This window comes from Astatotilapia calliptera, chromosome 8, assembly GCF_900246225.1.
Source record: "Astatotilapia calliptera chromosome 8, fAstCal1.2, whole genome shotgun sequence".
NCBI classification, from domain to species: Eukaryota; Metazoa; Chordata; class Actinopteri; order Cichliformes; family Cichlidae; genus Astatotilapia; species Astatotilapia calliptera.
This window is the reverse complement of record NC_039309.1, coordinates 14,289,696-14,308,578: the sequence shown is the minus strand read 5'-3', so window position 1 is coordinate 14,308,578 and position 18,883 is coordinate 14,289,696. Positions and strand designations below refer to the sequence as shown.

The 18,883-nt window shown below is 41.4% G+C and overlaps 1 protein-coding gene across 3 annotated transcripts in view; it reads right to left on the bottom strand.

Moving 5' to 3' along the window:
• The window catches only part of nlrc3 (NLR family, CARD domain containing 3), a 19,796-nt gene extending 2,411 nt beyond the window's left edge, over window positions 1-17,385 (bottom strand). For all 3 annotated transcript variants that reach the window (XR_003273241.1, XR_003273242.1, XM_026178795.1), the window contains exons 1-16: window positions 17,130-17,385; window positions 14,787-14,942; window positions 9,412-9,675; window positions 7,029-8,775; window positions 6,871-6,957; window positions 6,546-6,629; window positions 5,608-5,691; window positions 5,425-5,508; window positions 5,269-5,352; window positions 4,912-4,995; window positions 4,678-4,761; window positions 3,680-3,763; window positions 3,210-3,293; window positions 2,581-2,664; window positions 2,264-2,347; window positions 2,095-2,178 (exon numbers count right to left, since the gene is read on the bottom strand). Coding sequence is in view for 1 of the 3 variants with exons in the window: in XM_026178795.1 (XP_026034580.1) it covers window positions 2,095-2,178; window positions 2,264-2,347; window positions 2,581-2,664; window positions 3,210-3,293; window positions 3,680-3,763; window positions 4,678-4,761; window positions 4,912-4,995; window positions 5,269-5,352; window positions 5,425-5,508; window positions 5,608-5,691; window positions 6,546-6,629; window positions 6,871-6,957; window positions 7,029-8,775; window positions 9,412-9,675; window positions 14,787-14,898 (3,134 nt within the window). In the remaining 2 variants the exon portion in view is untranslated. The remainder of the gene's footprint in view (window positions 1-2,094; window positions 2,179-2,263; window positions 2,348-2,580; window positions 2,665-3,209; window positions 3,294-3,679; window positions 3,764-4,677; window positions 4,762-4,911; window positions 4,996-5,268; window positions 5,353-5,424; window positions 5,509-5,607; window positions 5,692-6,545; window positions 6,630-6,870; window positions 6,958-7,028; window positions 8,776-9,411; window positions 9,676-14,786; window positions 14,943-17,129) is intronic.
• Between the last annotated feature and the right edge of the window lie 1,498 nt (window positions 17,386-18,883).

Genomic DNA, 18,883 nt, shown 5'->3' with positions numbered 1-18,883 from the left:
GCCCTCCTCACCACTGTCTACTGTCTCACTCACTTACTGGGAAGACAGACTCCACTTGACTGCCGCGTCTCTCACCCTCTCTGTTTTTCACATAATGATATTATCCTATATCCTCGCATGTGATTGGCCACAATATGGAGGGATTGGAGCATAGCTGAGCCACTGTGTGAGAGCTGAGCAGTGAAAGGAAATTAAGTGAGGAGCCGGCTCTCGCTTACTGGGAGTCGACTCTTGTGATTCACTACAAAGCACTCTCTAAGCACGGCTCTTAGAGCTGATGCTTTTGCGCATGACACATTAGACAGCAAGATCAAGACAGTGAGACCAAGACAAGACCAAAGTCCGTCGAGACCGAGACAAGATCAAGACCACGTAAAAGTGGTCTTGAGACCAGTCAAGACATCCAACTCTAGTACTTCCAGGTAAAGCAGAGAAAGCAGTTACTATCTTGCAAGAGAGAACCGTGCACCACTAAAAGAGGAAAACAGGAGAAAATCCAACTGAAGAAACTTAAACAATTGTCCAAAGAGGAAAAGGCACAGCTTTCCAGAGTGTTTTCAACAGTTTAAAAGAAAAATGAAAAGTGGGGCTCCTACTGACAAAATAGTAGCTCTGTATATCACATCCCCTGAGACTTGCTTGGAACTCAAAGTTGATATAAAAAAGTCTAACTGAATGAGAGAAAAAGAACAAAGAGGACCATATCTGTCAATCTGTGATAATAAACTCACTGAATTCTATTTTTCAGCATCCATTAGAGAGGGCCAAGAAATTAGACTGAAAGACATCCAGCACTAATATCAAGGCTTTTTTTTAAAAATAAAAAATAACTGTAATTCTAAACATCCTGTAGAAATTTCCTACGACAGCCAGATTTTAATTTGTCTGTATTTTTGATTGCACATTGTTAGTAAATGAGGTCCAAAGTCCCAGAAATCTTGTGGTTTGTTCAAATACAACTTTACTATCCTAACCTGTGCAACTTCTTAAAGAGAAGAGGTGTCGTCCTGGCAACCCTTTCGAACAAGCCACACTGGTTCAATCTTGTTATCATTGCGCCATCATGAAATTTAATGCTTAGGCCTGTAGAGTCTGTGATGTAGCTCTTGGTTTGTTTTGCAGTTTCCTTGAGCACTGCATGGTCTGACCTCAGGGAAAACTGGTGGGCTGTTCACTCTTGGGAAGACTGTGACATTGTGTTAACACACCTGAATTCTCCAAACCAGCAAAATGCCAAAACCTTTGCTTTCACAGAGGTGCTCGCACTTGCTGATGATCAGTTAATCAAGTGTATTTGATTAGCAGCACCTGCCTTCTTAAGTCTTATAGAAGCAGTTTGGTGTTTTTCACATTACTGGGATTGTTGCATTTCTTTTTCACATGGCTGTATGTATTGTAATATTGTTATGGTATGTTTAAATTTAACTCTATAAAATCAGAGTGAATGTAAATCAACAATAATATAGACAAGTCATTACATGTGAAAAAAAAGTAAAGAAAAGTAAAGTTGCCATTAAAACACACTGAGTCATTTAATCATCAAGCAGCACAAGAGCTTAAATAGTCTCAATCTGGTTGAGGATTAGTTGGTGAATTTTCTCACATTATTCACAAAGAGAAGGTCTGGAGGTATCCTGATGAATCATCACTTTTATTGTTTAACATTTGGAAATAACGAACGTTTCCAGGGAGGCGCACTCATTTGATCTAGTGATCGCAATCGTGACTTGTCAGTGATCTGTTAGAGACAACTAACTGCCTTCTTAAAATAATATCTACCTCAAGCAGACACAACATTGCCAGACTGCAATCAGTAAATTCAAATTGCATGCTGGGATTCTCAAATGAAGATAAACAAAGTTCATAACAGGAACCAATCAAAAGCTATTAATCTTTAGAAGCAGACAGATAAGAGACTAGCAGTTAGTTTAGATAGACAGTTAGTTTCAGATAGAAGTTAACGAGTGCTGCTTGGTTTCACTCTGCTGTTGATTAGGCCAACTTTAACTGACAAAGCTGAACTGCCGAAGAGCGTGTCAATGATATGCAGCTAAAACAAAGGAAAGGTTGACACAAGGTAAAATTTGTACTCACTCTAATGTTTGGAGGGTCTGGTTGGTCATCAGAGCTTCTGCCATTTTAATGGCGCCACTCATCCCTGCTGAGACTCCCTGAAGACTGAAGAGACGTCACACAAAAGGGTCACAACCACCACAACCACAAAAATGATTGATCTGTCGATGGACATGATCGTTATGCCAACCATAAAGTGCGCAGTGACGTGTTGGTTTTCAGAGCCTCAGCAAGATAAGTGACTCCTTCATTCCCGATAGCATTTTCTTGAAGACTGTAGAATGGAGATAGAAGCACACACAGAAACTGCTATGAATAACAATAAAGCCTTGCGAATAAAGTTTTACATAATTGCATGGTTGCTGATGAAATATGTTCACTCAAAGCCTGGAGCGAGTCATTTTCTCAAAGTAATATCAGCGCAGGCTTTGAGGAAAGAGTTTTGAAATTTTGGTTGAGATCGATATATTTACAAACAAAGGAGTGAAAAAGGTTTATTGGTCTTACTCCAGGAGTTGCATTGTGGAATTGGAGAGGAGTGCATGGGCCAGAGCTTTAGTGGCCGTGGACTTGATGAAATTCCACTGCAGACTGTGAAAAGAGAGGAAAAGAAGAGATCCAGTATGAAGCAAATACACTTGAATTCATTAAAGATCTATTAAACAGGTTGCTGGTTCAATCCCTGGATGCTCTACTCTGCATGCCGAAGTATACTTGAACCTTAAAGTTGCTCTCCATGTCTCCATCAACGTGTGAATCTTAGAAAGCATTTAGGTGTCGAAAAAATATGGTTGAATGAGGGGTGTTGAATGAGGCGCTTTAAAAGCTCAAGTAGAAAAGTGCTACATAAGAACCAAATCGTTTACTTTACTATTTTGATTTAGCTCAAATTTCTGCTCAACCACATTTCAGAATCAAAGACTCTAACCATTCATTCTCTTCCACTTGTCCTTATCAGGGTTATGGGTAGAGTGTGTGCTTAAAGATGTAGGTATAAATATCCTGCTTTGTTCACTAGAACTTTATTACATCACTGAGAATGCATCGGTTGCTGTGCAGTGCAGACTCCCACTTCTACTCTCAGACTTGTGTGTATCTGTTTGGATGTGTTTATTTCCGATTCAAGCTCCACTTACTGCAAGGAGGTCAGGCCTCGATTAAACTTGATTGCACCAGCGATAGCTTGAACTCCGTCATCATGCAAAAGGTTGGCTGTGAGACTGGAAAACACACAAATATGCAAACAAAAACACAAATATGAGCACTGTTGTATGTAATGCAAAGACTGTCAGAGCGTTTTCAACATGTCTGCTTTCACAGAAGCTTCAAGTTTTGAAAATAACACTGGAAAAAGGTGTTTACAGGAAGTATTATAACACTAGAATATGGCTGCTGCTCTCAGTGTTGCAGTAGGTTGGAAATGTCCCCACATTACCTCAAAGAGCTACACAATACAAACAGTTATCTCACAGTTTTTGTGCTTTTCATCATGCAGCAGTATTGTATGACAGGGCATGATCTGGGGGAATGACATTTACTGAACAGTTGGGTATTCCTGCAGTTCTGTGAGGGATGATACTGTACTACTATTAACGAGCTGACTCACTCGAGGTCCTGCAGAGTGTTGTTCTCGTGGAGGGCATGGGCCATGTTCTTTGCTCCCTCTACCCCAATGGAGTTCTCCCTCAGACTAAATAGACAGAAAAACACATGAAAAGTGACATAAGACACAAGCATGACAACTTTACAGCCACTAAAATGCCAAGATACTGCCAATTTGGCAAACCTTTTCCAAAGAGAGGCTTTTTTTACTCCCTTTTTTGAGACACAAAATATGAATACTGATCACATGTGTCTAACAGATAAGATATACTGCACATATGATACAATTAGTTTTATAGGTTTTTGAACAGCGAGACAATATTTGTCATTTTGCCTCCGCACACCACATCAGTGGATTTTATATCAAATAATCAAGTGTGAATGATGTGCAGACTTTCAGTTTTCTTTTAAGGTGTTTAACAAAAGTTGTGCCTTAAATAATCAGGAATTACAGCCATCTTTACGCAAAGCCCCCCTGCTCCACAACAAAAAAACACAGAAAAACCACAGAAGACAACTAAAGTGGATGATGACAGAATTATTTCCATGGTTAAAGGAAAAAAAACCCAAACACCTTTAAAACATCTAACCAAGTCAAAACTGTTTTTCAAGGAGGTAGGCGTATAAATATCAGTCTGCAGTAAACACATGCCTTGATGAATGGAAATAGAGAGGGTTTAAAATGAAGGTGCAAATAACTACATTCAAGAATAACAACGCTAACGTAGCCTTCGCCAGGAAACTTCTAAAAGAAACTGGACTTCAAGATGCCTACTGAAGCTAAGTAAGACAAATAACTGACCCTGATCACTGATTGGTCTCCTAAAGCTCAAAATAACATCAGCGTTTTAAATAATTTCTTAGCTAAAGTAACTCTCTTCTGAGTTTAACTGACAGCTGCTTGTTGGAAAATCACGTTCTCCCAAAAAAGACAAAATATTCTTGGGTTAATGCACAAATACAAACAGGGAAACAGAGTGAAACTTTAAGCTTGGTCCTTACTTCAAGGAGACAAGGCCATGGTTCAGCCTCAGTGCTTTGGTTAAGGCTGTCATGCCCTTGTTGCTGATCGAGTTACTCTGAAGTCTATGAAAAGAGATGAAAAGTTAAATGCAGCTGTAATGAATAGCATTCAAAGCAAACACCATTTCCCCTTCTGTGGTGCATGAATTGAAATGTCACTTCCCACACTATTAAAATGCATTTGCATTGCACTCATGGGCAGAAGATACTAACTGGAGTGAGAGAAGAGTGTGGTTGACCGCCAAAGCCTCGGCCAGAGCTACCGTCCCTTTATCCCCAAGCTGATTACCACAAAGGCTGCAGACAAGAACACAAATACACCCGACACATTAGGAGAAAGAAAACCTGAGTTATCAGTATGTGAACCAGGTTCAGGTGTGGTGGTAAACAAGATCAAATGAAGCCTAGTAACAAACAAGTGTGTCAATGAGCTATCATAACTGTACACCTCATCATCAATCTGCAAAAATGTGAAGAAGTAATGATTAACTTTTAGTCTTTAAATGTTCTGGCCTAGAAGTTCAGTACATTATCTCCAAGATCACTGAATGAATATTAATTCTGCATTACATCAACTTTGTGAGAGTCCGGTTGGTCTTCAGTGCTTCTGCAATCCTTTTGGCTCCACCTGCTGCGATTGTATTCTTCCGTATACTAAAAAAAAAGATGCACATTAATCTACAGAACATTCATTAAAACAACATCTGTAAACAAGACCAAACTCACTTCAGAGACACCAGTTTGCGGTTGCACTGCAGCACTTCTGCAAGCGACTGAGCACCCTCCTCCTCGATGGCGTTGTTCTGAAAGCTGATGAGAAGTCGGGGAAATTGAGCAAATACACCAACTAGAGTAAATAAACTGGAATTCTGGGTGTGTCAGTTAAGCTGTAGAGCAATTATACTCAACTTGATTGATGTCAGGACTTGGTTCATTTTCAGAGCCTCTGCTAGGAACTTTGCACCTTTGGAGCCGATGTTGTTATTCCGAAGACTAAAACAACATAAACAGGTCATTAGATGATTTACTAAAACTCTACTTAGCAATAATAAGATGTAAATTATAAGATGCAGGTTTAGCATTATTATTATGTAGTATTATGATCAACTCTTGAATGACTATACTACATCAAAACTAAAAGCCTTTTCCCCATTTCAGATTACTCATTTTTATTACAAGGTTCTGTTTTTGGAAAACATTATATACTGTATATAAAAGATGGAAGTAGCCCCCATGTTGTCATGGTTACTCATCTTTTAAAGCTTTAGTGTGAGCAATTTATCCACTGCCATCTTAGTTTTTGAATCTAGACACAAGAGAAACTGAGACCCTGCACACTAACAGCTAGCCAAGCTCTAGAGCAGTGATTCCCAAGAAATTGAGTTTGAAATGACTCATAATAATGTACAGTTACTTATTTATATTAATTGATTTAAATAAAAAGTGAATTAAAACTGGTACTTGGAGGTGGTTATTAGTGATATTACTCTGACCTAAATTCACTGCTCTTTTTATTGACGCTTGTGTCCCAGTGGCAGGTGGATCACCTATTGGCCTTAATACTCCCACTCCTGTATTTTGATTAGAGTGAAGATTTAAGATTGGGGGGGGGGCTCCATGGGATTTCCTGTTTTATTAAATGGGTCACAGCACTCTTGACTGGGAATAGCTCCTCTAGAGCATACTTGGCTTTGAGTGTCTGTAATAAATGAATTAAAACTAGCTACTGACACCATAAAATATACTTTCCAGACCTGGGGGCAGCAGCTTTATATACAGATAATTGGAAATACTGAACTCAAAAGGTTTTATTTGTTCATTCAGACATCAAACACTGCAGATCTCACTTGAGAGAAGTCAGCGTGCGGTTCACCAAGAGGGCTCGACTCAGGGCTTTGGCTCCTTTGTTGCTGATGGCATTGTCCGCCAGACTGATGGAGGGATAAAAGAAATTGTATTTATGTTGTTCGAGTATTAATAATAATTACAACCACAATTATACTTTCACCAATCATACAATCACACAACCACTGAGAGTAATCAGCAAGGTCAATCATAACTTCATTTAAAAGCTCCGCTGTTTGTCTGAGTTTATAAAGCAGCTTGATGTGATACAGTTGTTCAGAAAAACAATTGTTCCTCGTATGATGCTTTACCACAAAAAAGGCTCACCTTATTTTTTGGATATGGCAGTCTTTGGCACTCAGGAGACTTCCCAGCAACTCCATGACATCATCTTTAAAGTGATTATTCTCCAACCTGATGAGCAGATAAAACCACTGAATCTGGAGTTTTCCTTTTATTGGATGTATTTGGGTTGAGAAGCTCACCTTAGATGCCTACAGTACAGCAGCTGCGGGAGCAAACATTTCACTGTCGAGGCGTTCAGAGAGGCTGTCAGGTTGGTTTGTTCGCTGCACTCCGGAGACACGTGGAGCAGGTAACCCAGCACCACACAGTGAGGCCGCGTTAACTTTCCCGCTAGACTGCTGAGCCGTAAATCCTCCTCTACGCTCCGCAGCATCTCTGTGTGCTGCAGCTCCTGTAAACAGTAAGCTAGGTTGACTGCACGCAGGGAGACCACAGCACCCCCGCTGACCAACAGACCCTGCAAAAACCCTGCTGCCCATGCCTTGTTGTTGCCATCGTCTTTCCCGAGGGCCAGAAGTCCAGCAAGAGGTTTGATTGCAGCTGAGCACAGCAGGCCTGTTAGGAAGCGTACGAACACATCCAGGTGACCATCCTCAGCTTGTTGTGAGTGCTGAAAGGCACTTCTGAAGTGGTTCTGGAAACCAATCTTGGGCCAGGACATGGAGCTCTCAGAGAACAAGTCAAAGATTGCCCGCTTTGAGGAAACATGGTAGAAGGTAGCTGCAAGAAACTCCTGCAGAGTCAAATGTGTGAAGCGGAACGTCGTGTTGATGGTTGACTCCTCTCGAACAAGAACTCCAGAACCGAGACTGCTTTGAGTCAGCAGTAGCTCAATCCCATAGTTCTTGAGGTCTTGTTCACTGAAGACATACTTGTGTTTAAGAAGCCCATAGAAAGCCAGTCGTCCGAGATTCCCCAGCAGTTTCCGATTGCTCCCGTGAAGTTGCTCCGTTTTTACAGGCTCTCTGCCTCTTGGTTCGCCCAATTCTGCTTTCATTGAACAGAAATTGGCATACAGCTCAGTGCAAGTCCTCGGAAGACTCTCCTGTGCTTCATTCTGCATGATGTATAACAAAGTATCAGCTACTATCCAGCAAATGCAGGGTATGTAGCACATCACCATCAAGATCTTATTGGATTCCAAGTGTGACCATATTTTCCTGGCAAAATCCTTCTCAGAGAAATGGTGATTCAGAAAGATCTCTATATCCTTAGGACTAAATCCTGGGATCTCAGTCACCCTGTCAACCAGACCTCCGGGGATAAGGGAAGCTACTCTTGGCCTGGAAGTCACCCAGACTGCTATATCGGGAAGCAGATTCCCTCGAATGATGTTGGTAACTAAGTCGTCAATAGGCACTTCTTTTTTTGGGTCGCTGCAAGAAGCTGCGTCGGAAAAATTTAATTTGCAGCGGAATTCGTCCAAACCATCAAGTATGAGCAGAGTCCGACAGGAGCTGTTCAGGACCAGACTGGGATCAGATATATGAGGAAAAGCCATTTTCACCAGCCTCTCAGCAGAAAGCTTGTCCAGCAAGTTCAGCTCGGCAAATGTGAACGGTAGCACAAAGTTTATGTCTGTACAGATGATCCCTTGGCACCACTGCCGGACAAAGTGTCTCACCCAGGTTGTTTTGCCGATACCAGCTACCCCAACTGTGAGGGAGACCCTAGGGGGCATACTGACTCGGGTAAGGGGCTCAAACAATTTTGCTAACCCCAGCTGCCTAAGATGATTTCTTTTCTCTCCTCGAGTCACTCCCACCTGCATCAGGTCATGCTCCTTTTGTTGGAGGTCAGAAAGTCCATCGACAAGTAGTAAGGTTCTTGATGAGATGTTAAGTCTGGGGCAGCTGATTGAGTCTCTGTCTCTGTACTGTTCATATCGGCGTAAGAGGACCTCCTTGTGCTCTTTTACCATGGCATCTACAGACAAAAACAAAAGAAATTCACATCGGTTATTCTCTGGAAAAAGGACACTAATATGGAAGAGTAACTTTGTACTAAGCTTTGATCCCAGTGAGTGAAAAGTGCTTTGCATTTAAACTTACACAATCATACACTAAACACTATAGAAACACTTGTAAAAGCCGCACGTCTATGGAGGAACCAAACTGGCAGAAAAAGTATTAATATCTACATTTCATATACATATTTCCATATGCAAGCAAGTAAACAAATAAACATTTTAAAAATTATTAATTAGTAAACAAAAATGGGAAATAATTCAATTCCATTCAAATTTATTTATACAGCGCTAAATCACAACAGCAGTAACCTCTAGGCGCTTTATATTGTAAGGTAGACCCTACAATAAAACATACAGAGAAAAACCCAACAATCATATGGCGCCCTGTGAGCAAGCACTTTGGCGACAGTGGGAAGGAAAAACTCCCTTTTAACAGGAAGAAACATCCGGCAGAGCCAGACAGAACTTACAGAATATTATTTTATTGATTTATTTTCTTTGCAGTTTCGTTCCTCCAGACTCGTTGCCTGAGCTACTTACCCCCCATGACCATTTTAAAGAATTACACAGGACAGAGAGTAGCAGCCTCTTACCGTGGTTAATGATGAGCTGGGCAACCTGAGAATCTGAGCTCTCTATAAAACCCTGAAGGACGTCAGAGCCTTGACTGTCCTTGGCAGTGACAATAGTGGTGAGCATGTTAACCTGATCCTGCAGTCGGCCTGCTTCCTTGACCTTGGTCTCCTCAGCTGAACTGAGCACATCCAGGTTTCTCATGTGGTTTAAGATCTCCCCCAGGAAGGAGGGCGTAATAAAGCTCTGCAGCTGGTCTTGATGCTTTTGGATCCAACCGAGATCTAAAGAATAACAGAACACTTTTAGGACTTTTATGATTGATGAGATTATTGTGGTGTTAACTCATGAGCAAAGATACTTCCTTAAGCTGGGACAATGCAGGATTATTTGTGTTTTTGTCAGATATTTATTCTCATTAAAAAGTCTGATGATGGTAAATGACTTTGCACACAAGAGGACACCATATTTTTAAAGAAATAACATGCCTTTGCCTCATTTATTTCTTCCCCCTAATCTTTATAAGTGTGTGTGTGTGTACACACACTCAAAATTACCGACACGTCAGCTTCTTCTTTGTTGTGTAATACACAAAGAGACAGATAAATATTTTCACATTCCTCTTGGAAAGTAGAAATCACCACATCACAATCGGAGCCTGTGGTGTCCTTAAAACCACTTCAATAATACATCAAAACCAACAAGCTGTCATTTAGAAACGGTGTAAATGTTTCCTAACAAAGAGGGGGAAAATAACAGGAAAGAATAAAGAGCATCAGCGAGTTTACAGGAGAGCTTGAAATACAAACCTGAAAACTGAGGATCTGCGATGATCGCACATTTTTTTTGATCTTGCTTAAAAATCCTAAGTCAGAAAATCTTCTGCTTAAAAATTGGCGAATGTCCAAGCAAGTGTTTACCTAATGAACTCCCAGGATTGACAGGTTTGTTTAATCTTTCAAAGTCAATCAAAGTCTCTGCTCAGACTGCTGCTCGGAGCCGACATACGGCTGGATGGTTGGATGGAGATCAAAGTGATTTTTTAAAAACCTGCAAACTTACTGAGAAGTATTAGGGTTTGCCCCTACAGGAAATTTTCGAGCGGACGTGGTGAGCACTGTTTCAAAGTTTTGTTAATGGTTACTAGGTGACAGGCTAAACACACTAACCATAAACAGCACCTGTGACTGCACACAGTATGAACATCGCCACACTTTAACGCTTTTTCAGGTATAAAGCTGCCAGACTGAGGTAAACCTACAACATTTTTGCATATTTGTAAAAGAACAATTCTGTTTTCTGTAATGCAATTCTACTTATTCTCTTCTCCAACAGCAGAAGTCGGCATCTTGAATCGTGATAACATTGTTGTCTTGTTTGCGAACCATATGGTGAAACAAAGACTTGAAAGCTAAACCACAGAGATCAGATTGTCCTACAGATGACACCTCTGCAGCTCAACACTGCTGATAATAGCAAAATACGATGTGCACCGCTAATGTTAAAATAACTACTTCATTTAAAGTCAATTTTATGATCCTGCCATTATCACTGACACACTACGTCCTTTTTTGTCAATTCATAAATTTTATTTTTTTAAAAAGAACAGCAGCGCAGGACGAGGACAGACAACAAGAAAAACACGGCAAGCTGAAACAGATAGACAGGGAGAGATCGAGGGTACTGAGATATAAATGGAATCAAATAAAAAAGAAGCAATATCAGTGCTGATAACCTTGATATATGTGTTCATACCACAAAGATGTATATGTGCACATGTATACATGTGTATATATATATGTATACATGTGTGTATATATATATATATATACATGTGTATATATATATATATATATACATGTGTATATATATATATATATATATATATATATATGTGTGTATATATATATATATACATGTGTGTATATATATATATATATATATATATATATATATACATATATATATATATATATTGGGGGTGATCATGGCTCAAAGAGTTGGCAGTTCGTCTTATAACAGGAAGGTCGCCGGTTCGAGGCTCAGACAGTCTCGGTCGTTGTGTCCTTGGGCAAGACACTTCACCTGCCGCCTACTGGTGATGGCCGGAGGGGCCGATGGCGTGATATGGCAGCCTCGCTTCTGTCAGTCTGCCCCAGGGCAGCTGTGGCTACAACTGTAGCTGCCTCCACCAGTGTGTGAATGTGACAGTGAATAAATAGTGGAATGTCAGCGCTTGAGGCCCCGAAAGTGCTATATGCATATTATACACACACAACCAATATATGTACAGATATAATTATATATATATATATATATATATGTATGTATATATATATATATATATATGTATGTTATATACATATGTACATATATATACATCAGTATAATTATAATATTATATAAATAATATATATATATAATGTTATATATATATATATATACTTGTATATATATATATATATAATATATATATATATATATATATATATACTGTATGTATGTTAAAAAAAAAACACCCCAGCACGCCCCTGCGGGCGGTTTATCCTTCAAGCTCGGGTCCTCTACCAGAGGCCTGGGAGCTTGAGGGTCCTGCGCAGTATCTTAGCTGTTCCCAGGACTGCGCTCTTCTGGACAGAGATCTCCGATGTTGTTCCCGGGATCTGCTGGAGCCACTCGCCTAGCTTGGGAGTCACCGCACCTAGTGCTCCGATTACCACGGGGACCACCGTTACCTTCACCCTCCACATCCTCTCGAGCTCTTCTCTGAGCCCTTGGTATTTCTCCAGCTTCTCGTGTTCCTTCTTCCTGATATTGCTGTCATTCGGAACCGCTACATCGATCACTACGGCCGTCTTCTTCTGTTTGTCTACCACCACTATGTCCGGTTGGTTAGCCACCACCATTTTGTCCGTCTGTATCTGGAAGTCCCACAGGATCTTAGCTCGGTCATTCTCCACCACCCTTGGGGGCATCTCCCATTTTGACCTCGGGACTTCCAGGTTATACTCGGCACAGATGTTCCTGTACACTATGCCGGCCACTTGGTTATGGCGTTCCATGTATGCCTTGCCTGCTAGCATCTTGCACCCTGCTGTTATGTGCTGGATTGTCTCTGGGGCATCTTTACACAGCCTGCACCTGGGGTCTTGCCTGGTGTGATAGACCCCAGCCTCTATGGATCTTGTGCTCAGAGCTTGTTCTTGTGCTGCCATGATTAGTGCCTCTGTGCTGTCTTTCAGTCCAGCTTTGTCCAGCCACTGGTAGGATTTCTGGATATCAGCCACCTCCTCTATCTGCCGGTGGTACATACCGTGCAGGGGCCTGTCCTTCCATGATGGTTCCTCGTCTCCCTCCTCTTTCTTGGGTTTCTGCTGCCTGAGGTATTCACTGAGCACTCGGTCAGTTGGGGCCATCTTCCCAATGTATTCTTGGATGTTCGTTGTCTCATCCTGGACTGTGGTGCTGACACTCACCAGTCCCCGGCCCCCTTCCTTCCGCTTAGCGTACAGCCTCAGGGTGCTGGATTTGGGGTGAAACCCTCCATGCATGGTCAGGAGCTTTCTTGTCTTTATGTCAGTGGCTTCTATCTCCTCCTTTGGCCAGCTTATTACCCCAGCAGGGTACCTGATCACGGGCAGGGCGTATGTGTTGATGGCCCGGATCTTGTTCTTACCATTCAGCTGACTCCTCAGGACTTGCCTGACCCTCTGCAGGTACTTGGTGGTTGCAGCTTTTCTAGCGGCCTCTTCATGGTTCCCATTCGCCTGTGGGATCCCCAAATACTTGTAACTGTCCTCTATGTCTGCAATGTTGCCTTCTGGTAGTTCAATCCCCTCAGTTCTGACTACCTTCCCTTTCTTTGTTACCATCCGACTACACTTCTCCAGTCCGAACGACATTCCAATGTCATTGCTGTATAGCCTGGTGGTGTGGATCAGTGAATCGATGTCTCGTTCACTCTTGGCATACAGCTTGATGTCATCCATGTACAGGAGGTGGCTGACAACTGCTCCGTTCCGTAGTCGGTATCCGTAGTCGGTATCCGTAGCCAGTCTTGTTAATGATCTCACTGAGGGGGTTCAGGCCTATGCAGAACAGCAGTGGGGACAGAGCATCTCCTTGGTAGATCCCGCACTTGATGGTGACTTGTGCTATGGGCTTGGAGTTGGCCTCTAGTGTTGTGCGCCACATCCCCATTGAGTTCCTGATGAAGGCTCTCAGGGTCCCATTGATCTTGTACAATTCTAGGCATTCCAGTATCCAGCTGTGGGGCATTGAGCCATAGGCCTTCTTGTAATCAATCCAGGCAGTGCACAGGTTGGTCAGTCTGGTCTTGCAGTCTCGGCTGATTGTTCTGTCTACCAGTAGCTGGTGTTTTGCGCCTCTGGTATTCTTGCCAATTCCTTTCTGTGTCCCGCTCATGTATTGACCCATGTGCCTGTTCATCTTAGCCGATATGATGCCTGACAGGAGCTTCCATGTAGTACTGAGGCAGGTTATTGGTCGGTATATACTGTATGTGTATATATATATATATATATACATACATATATATATATATATTGTTACGAACTTGTATGTCCATGTGTTTGTTTGTGCAGGTGTTGTGCAGGTGTTGTGTTTTTTCTATGTTAATTTAGCTGTGCCAGGCCCCTGTTCCGATTGGTGCGTGGATATACTGCCCCGGCGTGATTGGATCCAGCTGGAGGACCCGCCCATTAAAAGGAGGCTGGAGTGCTACAGCGGGAGAGGTCCTCGCGTTTCTCCTCATCACCCAGCAGTAGTCCTGTGGTAGCCGCTGGCTGCAGTATACGCTTGAAAGTTGTGGAAGTGGAGTGGGTAGGGGTGAGCTGCCGTTTCTTTTGATCACCCGTTTTGTCCTGTTTTGAGTTAGTTAAGGAGGTTAGACTCGGTCTTTATTTTTGACTTTGTTTTGGTAAGGTCAGGGGTGCGGGATTTGTGTAGGTTTGTTTTGTTTATTGTTTTGGCCTTGGCTCACCCTGAAGTATTGACACTCCCGTTTTGGTTCTCTTTATTCACATTGTAAATAAATCACCTCACATCTAACGGATTTGTTTCGTGTGACTGCTGGGTTCTTGGGGGGGAAGCGAGTGCCTCGCTCATGTTATGGCCTGGCCCTAGATGGGTCGTAACAATATATATACATAGAAGAACAGGGACAGGATTATAGAGGTCGCACAGAGATGAATGAAGAGCCACTGAGGACTGGAGACCTCAGTCTGACCCTGAAAGATCTCCATTATTCATATATATATATAAATAAACCTGTATGTATGTAGATGCCAGTATTTGTACACTTTAGTTCCACTGATGATGACTTATTTTGAAAGGCTAAATAAACCGTTACAGACACAGTGGCTTCGACTCTTACCCTCCGTTTCTGCTTGCGATGAGGTCGTAGACTGAAGATCCACATAGCAGTCGTCCTGCCACGTAATGCGTTTGCTTCGGTCCAGGATAGAATCGTAATGTGTCTTCTCCATGAGAAACTCTGATATATGTCTACCGCTGATGCTCCTGCTTTTATCTATGTGACACACACACACACACACACATTACTTACTGCATGCAACCGAACATTATGGGCTGTGATCAATGGGGGTTAAGCCAATCAAACAAGTTTCGCCTTCAGTCATCCTGCTGAAGCTCTGAAGAAGAGTTTGCTGTATAATACTGCTACTATTAACCCTAATACATATTTATAATAAAAGTGAGAAATTAAACTGCTAATTAGAGTTTAATAAAAACTTTTTGCACATTGTTAACGATGAATTTTCGCCTTTAACTCAAAGTCTAAAGCATCATCATTATCATTTTGACCAGTTCCTTTAGAAATATGTGTGCAGAGCATCATTATTATTTACTTAATCACCTCCAATTAATCAGTGTGTTTATTAAAAAGGTACACCTGCATTCACCTCAGTAACACATGCTTATGAGAGCTTATGAGAACACAAGCACAAGTTGAACACTGTGTTTGTTGTTGTTTGTGTTGATATTGTATGAAGACTTCACCACATGCAGATTTTGTGACTCTGAACACAGCAGGAGACAAACACCACCTGCACCCCCTTAAGGCCTTTCTCAGGGCAGAAGGATGTGCTAACTGGCTTGGGATACACAAGTTTGCAGGGCCCTGTAGGAGAGTTATGAGCAATGGATCTACATGAGAGATGAGGAATAGGTAGAGAACCAGAAGAATCAGACTTTTTGATCTTTTTCTTTTGCCAGGATAGACCACGGAGTGGAACTTACTGATTAAGTTATCTTGAAAGACCCTTCTCAATAAATTCAGGTTGCCCGCCCCCCAAGGACCCAAGTCGCTGGTGCTGCTCGATTATATTAAAGTCTGTTTATCCCCCGGGGGTGCTCGTTGTCGGTTTTGTCTATATCTTATTGAAACTGTATTTCAATAAGCTATTTTTCCAGTGGTCTTTGTATCTATTTTTGACACGACAACATGGACTAAGAATCTATTATCCCTTTACTAGACATTGTCGGTGATCCTGTGCAGTGTTTGCCTCTTTTAAGCTGATGCAGCTTTGCTGGGGAGTTACATATTATCCCCAAACTTCAACAACCAAGAAGATTTTATAAATTAATGACAAATGAAATGAGCACAATGTGCCCAGGTCTTTCAAGTTTAGTCCTCTGGAAACACCCACTGGTTTAACCATGAGTGTGCACAGCCTTTCAAATAACCAGATTTACGGTCATGTTGTGCTTGGTGCACATCCTGCACTTTGCAGAAGACAAACATACTATTAAACAGGCAAATATGTAAACTATACACATGAAAAAGTATCTGCCCCCTTCCTGTATTCTTAGTTTTTTTGCATGTTACACTTAAATGGCCTCAGATCAGGAAAGAAATCTAAATAATAGACAACGATAACCCAAGTAAATACAAAATGCTTTTAAACAGCCGTTTCTTTTGTTAAAGGAAAGAAGTACCCATATCTACCTTGCCTTGTGTGATAAAAGTAAATATCTTCTCCCTGCACTGTGCGCAGTTTATTAAACATTATTAAGCTGACAGTTTGTTGCATGAACATGAAAAGTGTGAAAGGAGCTTCTTCTTGTTTCCGCTGCGATTTTACTAAAGCGGAGTGAAAGTAGTGCAAACAAAAATTCAAGTTTTGTTTGAGGTTGTGCCGAGAAAACGGGAAACTGCAAATGTTTTCCTGTGTGGTTTGTTGCTCATTGCATCATGTCTCTAAAAGGAAGACACAGTTTTAGTAGCCAGAGTAAAATTTATATCCTTAGCAGCCTCATAAGAAGGTCCTACATGTGATATTTCGGAACTATGTCGTATACAAAATAAAGTACACGTCACTGTTAAAAGGCCATCCAGCACAGATAAGTCAGTAAAGATCATTAGGAGACTCACAGCATGAAATCTTCCAAACTACAGTATTTGGTAGCAGCAGCAAAAACACACATTACAGTAGCACAATGTGCTGATTCAAGAATGCCAGCATTACACAGCAAGAATTAAAACCCAGGAATATGAGTTTGCTGGAAATGTATCATATTTTATAGTAAAAGTAAGTGAAAGCCTGTTAAGATTATGCATACTTTATTTTCACTAGCAGGAGCTGATGCTGACTCAAAGCCATGATGGAAAAGTAACGTTTACGACTCTTTAAGCTGCTGAAGGCATGAAGTCAGACGCTCTGTAGCAAAAAAAAGTAGGAAAACTCGAGTGACTCACCATGGGTTAGAGGAGGTTGTCTGAACGTTTCAAAGGATGAAAGATGCTTCCTTTACCGCGGTCTCATAAAGTAGCCACATGATTATCACAGAAAACACATATCTGAAGAGTAGAAGTGCAAATTTGACGGATCTTTAAAGATTATAATACAACTTTGAGTTGGCAGGCGAGTGAAGTGAGCCTCAAACACAGCGGCTGAAGTAGGTCTAAAGTCTGCTGCTGGAGATTCGCTTCGTGCTGCACCTCCTTTCCGGTGTCGTGCCTCATCTGCATTTTTGCACTGTGGTTGGCAGGTTGAACAGTGACAATAAGAGAGAGAGAAAAAGTAACTGCTTCCTGTGTGTGCAGACGAAGTCACGCTCTCCAAAACCTGAAAACCGCACTGTAGGCCTCGTCTCTTCATCGACTGTGCAGATGCTGTCAAACCACAGGCAGAGGGCTGACACGACATATCAAGGGTCAATAGGAGGAAGTACAAAGAGCTTCAGGTCGCTAACATGTCAGGCAGTAATAAAGCAAGGTGATAAACAGTAAACATGCTGTAAATATGAGTAATTAACAGCACCTGCTGTGTTCATACATAAGTGTAGGAACATCTGCAATCAAGATTATATTAATTCATGTTATTTCAGGCTGTCACATTGTACTTAAAAAAAGACTGCCGAAACACAACTGCACATATTTCAAATTTATTGACTTCTTTTTTCAAATAAATGTGCAAAACATTTGAGGAAAAACATGAAAAATAAACCATTAAAAAAAATGGAAAAAAAGAGAAACATATTGTAATTCATGACTTGTGCATGCAGATGATACAAAGTTGTTTTTTTTTTTACTTTTCCAGTGTTTTTTTGTGACATGTTGTTTGTTGTGTAAAGTTCTGAGAGTACTTGCTGCATGTACACACCGTTTTAGTGCTCAGTCACATTCGCACGCTTCTGTTTTCACTCCTAGTTTTATTAGACTTTGAATACTGCAAAAACCCGACTCTGTGAATGAGTCAGCTCAGATTTGTAAAGCAAGAAGCCGACACGCAGTAGTGTTGCATGAGCCATTTTCTCACAATAGTTTATTTTAGGTTAGAGACATCAAAGTTGCACTCGGCGGCGAGCTCATTTGCATGTCCGTGTATAATCTGTAATCTTGAAGAGCAGCTTCTTCATCCTGTCTTTTCATTTTCTAACCTATCAACATGCACTGCGTTTCACAAAAACCTAAAATATACCAGAAAAGACATTTAACGGGCATTAAAAGGTGGAAAGCCACACCACTAAATCACTGCGAACGCTTAAAAAAAACAAAAACAAACAAAAAACCTTAAATTGCCTTGACTTGGCTAAATTGATGTAAAAGAAAAGAAGTTGCACGAAAGCAGCAGCGCATCTCTAAAATAAATCAAGCACAGTAGCCCACGAAGTCTAGCTCGGCCTCACATCTGATCTCAGTGCGAGCCCACGTCACATCAGCTGATGGCACAGCTGATACCGTTCTGTGCATCCAGCCTCACTTAGGCCACGCTACTCAAGCTGCTTTAGCCTTCATACACTTGCCGTTGCATGTGCAAACCTCCACCCACAGCTCCTCCTTCTTCATGCTGTTTCTGACGCAGATCTTGCTGCTGCTCTCCCCAGCTCTGGCTTTCCACTTATTTACAAGCTTATCTAGAGCTACGTAAAAAAAAAAAGGTTTTCTTTTAACTATAGTGGCCCTGACTGAAATCCTATTTGACAGGACTGATGTAGCTTTACATGGTT